An 8343-nucleotide genomic window follows, 5' to 3' on the forward strand; every position below is an offset into this window, starting at 1 on the left:
GCTGGCACTTCTTTGATCACAGGAATTGTGTATCAGTTTTCAGTACTGACATCAAGCACAGCCCTCATACAGAGTAATAGCAGTTATTTGAGGAGCAAATGAGGAAGTGAACAAATTGTTGTAATACTTGTACCATAGTTCATACTCTGTTGCTATGCCTGACTACCACAGACTGGGTAACTAATAGAAAATTATTCAATTTGTAACTCTGGGATAGAGATGTTGCATGTTATTGAGGTTCTTCATTATAGTATGGACTCTTGGAATCTGGGGACAGCACAGGGAATTACATGGTGAGGGGTACCTGTTAGAGATGGAGGCAAACTGACTTATAACACCCTTAGTTATTTTGAGATAACCCATTCACTAATTCACTAATCCATGAATGAAATATTCCATCCACATGAGCAGAGCCCTCAACCCAATTATCTCTTGATGATTCAACTTAATCCCTTCTATAAATAACACACAATTTGTATAAGAGCTCAACATGAACTTTGGTGGGAAGATGCAAACTATAACAACTATCAGGTGCAAAGTCAAGTTCTGTGTCATGGAGTGGGACCAACACTTACAGGTTTCTAGTTATCTATATTAATATATATTATTTAATGATGTAGCCTTATATCTATGTCCCTGTGCACCAGTGACTACACAGTGACCTAATGAAGGAGACAGATATACATATATGTTAATACTATGCCATATTTTTATATTCTGCACATATAAGGAAAGAAACAAATAAAATGTGAGGAACATGAAAAGGAGGATGCATCTATGAAAGTCTCCAATGCATCCTGGCCAAGAAAGGGAGACAGTGTTGGAACTATGTGCTGACTCTGTACAATTCTACCTAATGGAAGTATAGCAAGACAGCACTCCTGGCTGAGCAAGGTGCTGGAACATGGTCAAGGAAGAGCAAGTGTAGGTTCTGACTACATAATTGTAAGTTGCACATAATATACAATAAGACAAAAGCAGAGCTTAGTGTGTGATTTTGGGGTCAAACTTTTCAGACCTCAAATATTGCTCCAATGAACTTGGGCTTTATTTTCTGGGAAATAATGATCTGGAGAAGAGAAGGGGGATGGATAAGTACCCACATTTATCACAGTGTCTGGCTCCTCTCCTGCCATCTTTGTTGAAGGGATACTTTTACTACTGCTCACCGAAATCATGGACTCCAACCTTATTTCAGTTTTACTGATTCTGGTTGTGATTACATCTCTTGCAGAAAAAAGTGAACATGGTGTGAGGGTGGGAATCATCATAAAGGTCCATTGAGTTAAACTATTTATTAAATAAATTGAGTAATAAAAGAATTGAAAGGTTTTGAGAAAATAGACTAGAGACTGTACCTGGCAGGCTAGCTCACCATCAGTTTTCACAATTTTCTTATACTTTCCTTTCTTAATACATTTCAAATGGAAAAGGCAATGCATTAAATACCGTTTAAAGGTAAAATATTTGATGCCTGTCTTCCAACTTCTACTTGCCTCTAAATTTAATATTTATAGGCGGGTATATGTGAATTTCTAGACCTGGTCCTTCTATTCATACAACCATGTGAAGACAATAGCCTTCTGTATGTGTAAGGTGTCATCAGTATTTTTAATAGGGTAGCCGCAATATCACATGACCTTTCCTAGGTACTTCATAGTAGAAAGTGAGCTCTGCTGTCCCCTCTTATAAGGATACCGATAACATTACATGCATTCCACACTCATCTAATTACCTATCTAATGTAACCCTGATTGCATTCTAAAGTTTGTAGTTCAAAATATCTCACTGAAGACTGGGGCTTAAATATGTGGCCTTTATAGACATAATTCTATCTATATGTTATGTAGTTTTTCCTGGGAAGGCATGAATGAATATCACTGACATAGACCATAAACATCGGAAGTTTTTAGTTTACCTAAAATAATTTTTGCTTTTAAGATGAGCCATTATCTTCTGTTAGAAAGCTCTATCTGCATGGAAACCTGTGCTCCGCTTTCACAGCTATGGGTCCCCAGCACAGAACCTTTCCTGTCATTGCTGCTTTTAGTTAATTTTAGACATTGGTACTAATCTACAAAATATGGCAAATGACAGTTTTGAGGCCATGTTGTTTTGACAAAGTGTTCACTAAAATTATCTGTCTATCTACCAGCTGTCTGAATCTTACTTATCTAAAATCCAGGGTTCCTGTGTGAGTCACCAGCTCTTTTAAAATGACTAATTTATTCTTTGTTTTCATTTAAAAATAATCAGAGTGACAGCACAACTGTTATAACCAACATGATCTAAAATCCTCTTTCTTCATCTCTTTACAAATTATTACCGTCAAGTTCTACTGGCTGCATATCATTTACCGTGTTCACTCAAATATGTGCTAAAGACCTGAAATTTCTCTTTGTTTTCCTTGTCGGCCCTTGGCTTCCTCTTTCCATTTTCCTCATTTAAATTCTCCTTCCTCTTGTAAATTAAAATACATGGGGTCGTATAATCACTATCTTTCTTTCCATGTTTCTGGGAAAAAATACTTAAACAAAATCAACTTAAAGGTTGAGAGGTTCATTTTAGCCCATCGTTCAAGGGTACGATCTGTTATAGCAGGGAGTCATGGAAAGAGATGGAGGAATTGGTCATATAAGAAACAGAGTAGGGGCTGGAGAGATGGCTCAGTGGTTAAGAGCACTGGCTGCTCTTCCAGAGGTCCTGAGTTCGATTCCCAGCAACCACATGGTGTCTCACAACATGTAATGAGATCTGGTGCCCTCTTCTGGCATGCGGGCATACATAGAGGCAGAATGTTGTATACATAGTAAATAAATCTTTTTTTTTTAAAAGAAACAGAGTAATTAATGCATATACAATAGCAATCAGTTTGCTTATTCCACTTTGCATCATCCAGAATCCCCCACCCAGGGAATGGTGCCATCCTCAGTGGGTATATTTCCCTCTCAATTGTGGTATTCAAGATAACTCTCCCATGGACATGCTAACAGACCATCTACACAATGCCTCTTTGAGACTTCCTTCTCAAGTAACTCTAGATTGTGTCAAGGTGGCAAAAGTGACTATCAAACTCATTTGCTATGTTTACGGTTGTCTTAGTGAGAAATATCAGTATCGATATGAGTATATAAACATATGTGTATTTTAAGAACAAAGAAAGAACCCAAGTGAAGAAATATTTTAGATTCTTAACACTTAAAATGTTCCATCATAGCAAAGTGGGGAAAACTCTATATAATTATGTGGTATGGTTGGTTCATCATTGTAGTAGTAAGTCTCTTAATGTTTATGGCTGCTGGCTCATTCTTACTGGTTATGTGTGAAGCAAACGATTTCTACATTTCTTATATTTAAATTTTTACCCTTTAACAGTGTATTTTAGGGGACAAAAATAAATTGAGTAGAATTAATTTGCCAATCTTTTCTATCCTCATGATGCTTTCTATGGCATGAATAAAAATCAGTTTCTACCACATGCTGTGAAGATATATTCTGATTTTATCACAAAATGGTAATAATTTTGCATGGAATTGGTTTGTATAAAGAGAGAGCTAGCCATAACCTGCAGTGCTTTGCCTGCTTGTGTGCCCCGTCATCTGACTTTCAAATGTACACATTATCTAAAGAGTGTTGTCTGAAAAGCAAATGCATAAGAGGAGAACAAGCAAGAAAACCCACTCAGTTACTTCACTAAGCATCAGGAAATAAATATCTAAACTACAGAGAGATATAATTTTACCCTGGTTAGAACAATTATTACCAAATAGGCAAAAATAGCAATTGCTGATAAGGATACAGAAATACATCATTAATAGAAATATAAATAACTTATAGCCATTATAGAGACTAGTAAAGAAGTTACAAAAAATGTAAAGAAACCAGTCAGTCAAACAAGCAAACACACAACCTAGAAACAGAATTAGCAATGTTACTCTGCAATCTTACGTTTGGATATAAATATAAAGAAAGTCAAACTGACATATCAAAATGATTTCTTCATCCCCATATGTACTGTAGAACTGGTTATAATGATTAAGACATGGAATCAGCCTAGGTATCCATCAATATATGAATACATAAAGAAAACAGCTCAGGTAGGCAATGGAATATTATTCAATGCAAAGAAAATGCTATATAAATAGATATATGTACATTAGAATATTATTAAGTTAACAAAGAGAGTGAAATTTGTCATCTGCCTAACCATGGGTGGATTAGAAGATATTAAGTGAAATAAGCCAAAATAGAAAGACAAATGTCATATGATCTCTTGCAAGCAGAGAAAAGAATAAAATTCCCCATGTGTGAAAAGGCAGGTGTTTAACAGGCCCAAGGATACAGTTAGTGAGAAGGCGTAACTTTTATCATTTCCATAAAGAGTGAAAAGCTGTGGTGGCCTAGATAATTATATAGTGGAAAGAGAGAACGTTGGATGCCCTAGGCACAAAAAATGATAACTGTTTGAGGAGATATATATGTTATTTACTATGACCTAATAATTACATGTTGCATCTATGGATGTCTTGAAATGCCATATTGTATCCTAAATATGTCTCCAACTATGTCAACTAGAAACTAAAAATATTGAAAATAATCTATCATTTACAAAATGATTAAAGTTCTTTCCACCTTGAGTTAAGAGTTTAAAAATGGATATTGATTTTGTTAAATGCTATTTCTGTACTTGAGTTTTTAACGGATACTCCCTCAATCTGTTACAAAGATAAACGAGATATTATATCAACCCTGCTTATCTTGAATAAAGTCACTTTGATCAAGATGGTTCTTTTTGTAAGGGACTGAATTCAGATTGAATGTTTTGTTTCAGGTTTTTTGATTACTTTGAAAATTATGATGCCTCATAGTGCCCTTACTGGTGTAAAACCTGTGTAGTCTGATAAACTGAAGATATAGTTATTCTATTTTAAACCTTTGAAGTTTTGTATATTTCCTTATTATGTGTCTAGAAAGTGCATCATGAGTAATGACTCATCTTCATTGCGAGCTTGTCTGGAAACACAATGGTGTATGTGTGACTACGCAGGGTTTCCAGAGCAGTTTGACTAAGGAGGAAGACCCTACACCAGGGACTCGAGTCCTGGACTGAATAAAAAGATACGATGGGAGGAAATCACCTGAAGAGCAGCATTTGTCTTTCTCTGCATTCTACCTACTCTCTGTAACATCCACCTCACAGTCCTGTTACCATCCCTTTCTTGTCAGAATGGGCAAGGAATACCCTCAATGAGCTAAAATGAACCCATTGTCAGTATTTGGTCACAGCAGTGAGAAAAGTAGCTCATACATCATGAACTGTCAGTGTAAATGACCCTTTCATGGGACATCACTGTAACTAGATTTATTTTTTAAACACGGATTCATTCATTACGTTTTATGCCTATAGGTTTTGTATTTTTTATTTTAATTTATTTTGGTAGATATGGAGGTTTGATTTATAATGGTCCCCATAAGTTCATGAATTTGAATATTTGGTCCCCAGTTGGTGGAATTGTTTGGGGAGGATTAGGAGTTGTGGTCTTGTTGGAGGAGGAGTGTTATTGGGTGTGTAGATATGTGTGGAGGAGCATGAATTGAGGTTTCAAAAGTCTTTGCCATTCTCACTGCTCTCTTTTTCTTTTGTTGGTGGATCAAGATATAATCTCTCAGCCACGATTCCAAAACCATGCCCACCTGCCTGCTGCCATGCACCTGCAACAATGGTCATAGACTGTACTCACCCTCTGAAACTGTAAGCAAGCCCCAGATAAAACGATGTTGTTTATAAATTGTATTGGCCGATGGAAATAGAAAACACTATCCTGAGTGAGGTAAGCCAGACCCAAAAAGAGGAACATGGGATGTACTCACTCATATTTGGTTTCTAGCCATAAACCAAGGACATTGAGCCTATAATTAGTGATCCTAGAGAAGCTCAATAAGGAGAACCCAAAGAAAAACATATAGGTATCCTCCTGAATATTAACCTTCAGCAAGCGATGAAAGGAGACAGAGACAGAGACCCACATTGGAGCACAGGACTGAATTCGCAAGGTCCAAATCAGGAGCAGAAGGAGAGAGAGCACGAGCAAGGAACTCAGGACCATAAGGGGTGCACCCACACACTGAGACAATGGGGATGTTCTACTGGGAACTCACCAAGACCAGCTGGCCTGGGTCTGGAAAAGCCTGGGATAAAACCGGACTCTCTGAACATAACGGACAATGAGGACTACTGAGAACTCAAGAACAATGGCACTGGGTTTCTGATCCTACTGCACGTACTGGCTTTGTGGGAGCCTAGGCAGTTTGGATGCCCAACTTACTAGACCTGGATGGAGGTGGGGGGTTCCTTGGACTTCCCACAGGACAGGGAACCCTGATTGCTTTTCGGGCTGAGGGGGGGGGGGGACTTAATTAGGGGAGGGGGAGGGAAATGGGAGGCGGTGGCTGGGAAGAGACAGAAATCTTTAATAAATAAATAAATTAAAAAAAATTTAAAAAAAAATAAAAAAATAAATTGTATTGGCCATGTTATTTTGTCACAGCAACTGAAAATTAACACAATCTGCTACATTTCTTACTAATCTGTTCTATTTAATTTTAAAAATCTCTTTGATACTGATTTCAAGTCTGTCTCAATGCCTTTTCAAAGACTGATAAAAATAAAATCTAGGTATAGTGGCACATGCCCTTAATTCCAGCACTTGAGAGGCAGATGCATGTCTATCTCTGTGCATTTGAAGCCTGCCTCGTCTATATAGTGAGCTCCAGAACAGATTAAGCTACATAGTGAGACCTTGTCATAAAAAAGCAAAACAAGAGAAAGGCTTCTTCCTTTCCTCTGACGGCGGCCATCAGGTGAGCCAAGATGGGCGCGTACAAGTACATCCAGGAGCTGTGGCGGAAGAAGCAGTCGGACGTGATGCGCTTCCTGCTGAGGGTCCGCTGCTGGCAGTACCGCCAGCTGTCCGCGCTGCACCGGGCTCCCCGTCCCACCCGGCCAGACAAAGCGCGGAGACTGGGCTACAAGGCCAAGCAAGGTTACGTCATATACAGGATTCGCGTCCGCCGTGGTGGCCGCAAACGCCCAGTGCCCAAAGGTGCGACCTACGGCAAGCCTGTCCATCATGGTGTGAACCAGCTAAAGTTCGCCAGAAGCCTTCAGTCTGTTGCTGAGGAGAGAGCTGGACGCCACTGTGGGGCTCTGAGAGTCCTGAATTCTTACTGGGTTGGCGAAGATTCCACATACAAATTTTTTGAGGTTATCCTCATCGATCCATTCCATAAAGCTATCAGAAGAAACCCTGACACCCAATGGATCACCAAACCGGTCCACAAGCACAGAGAGATGCGTGGGCTGACGTCTGCAGGCCGCAAGAGCCGTGGCCTTGGAAAGGGCCACAAGTTCCACCACACTATTGGTGGCTCTCGTCGTGCAGCCTGGAGAAGGCGCAACACTCTGCAGCTCCACCGTTACCGCTAATATACGTAATGTTTGTACAATTCATACCCAATAAACAATTTAGAACCGTCAAAAAAAAAAGCAAAACAAAGCTAAAGGATTAATAGGAAAATAAACATTTCTAGTAAAACATTACTTCTTTTGTATCACATATGACTATCTACCTAATTTCTTTGCAAATATTAATAGGTAATACCTTTAAAGAAACTCAAGTTGAAAGAATTTTATTTCTCTGACCTCAAAAGCTAACACTAGCACCAAGGCATAAGAAGCCCTCTTATGAGTTGTTGGTAGAGGTTTTCTAAGAGACTACCAAAACGTTATAGGCTATTGCTGCTGTCTATGATTGCCTCCTGGAGGTGGATGGCAAGTGCCTGTTGCTGCAGACACCATGTACTTCAGACACAGGGCTCTGCATTCCAACCTGAAAGCCTCCTCCCTGAGAACTAGCTTTTACAGTACCAGAAAGCAACATGCTAGTCTCTTAAGGAAGGAAGCACAATAGAAACAGAAGAAACATAGCAAAACTCTTTTTATGAGGCTACAATAATCCTGGTATCCAAACCACAAGAAGACATACTAAGAAAGAGAATTACAGACCTATCTCACTCATGAACATGATGCAAAAATACTCAACAAAATATTGGCAACCCGAATCCAAGAACACATCAGAAAATCATGCACCATGATCTGATCAAGTCAGTTTCATTCCAGAGATGCAGGGATGGTTAAACATATGAAAATATGTCAATGTAATTCATCATCAAAACATGACCATCTCATTAGAGGCTGAAAAAACCTTTGACAAAATACAACATCCCTTCATGATAAAAGTCTTGGAGAGAGCAGGGATGCAGGAACATACCTAAACATAATAA

At 38.7% G+C, this 8343-nt stretch overlaps 1 protein-coding gene across 1 annotated transcript; it reads left to right on the plus strand.

Moving 5' to 3' along the window:
* The first annotated feature begins 6828 nt into the window (after positions 1-6828).
* On the plus strand, positions 6829-7501 carry LOC121463428 (60S ribosomal protein L15). The gene has a single exon (XM_041675653.1). The coding sequence runs from the start codon at positions 6872-6874 to the stop codon at positions 7484-7486; it is 615 nt and encodes a 204-aa protein (XP_041531587.1). The 5' UTR covers positions 6829-6871; the 3' UTR covers positions 7487-7501.
* The last annotated feature ends 842 nt before the right edge of the window (positions 7502-8343 follow it).

Source organism: Microtus oregoni, unplaced genomic scaffold (genome assembly GCF_018167655.1).
Source record: "Microtus oregoni isolate MIOR12 unplaced genomic scaffold, Mior012 000026F_ref0000081, whole genome shotgun sequence".
NCBI classification, from domain to species: domain Eukaryota; kingdom Metazoa; phylum Chordata; class Mammalia; order Rodentia; family Cricetidae; genus Microtus; species Microtus oregoni.

Coding starts and splice junctions, on each gene's coding strand:
- LOC121463428 (XM_041675653.1), top strand. CDS start 6,872: ATGGGCGCGTACAAGTACATCCAGGAGCTGTGGCGGAAGAAGCAGTCG.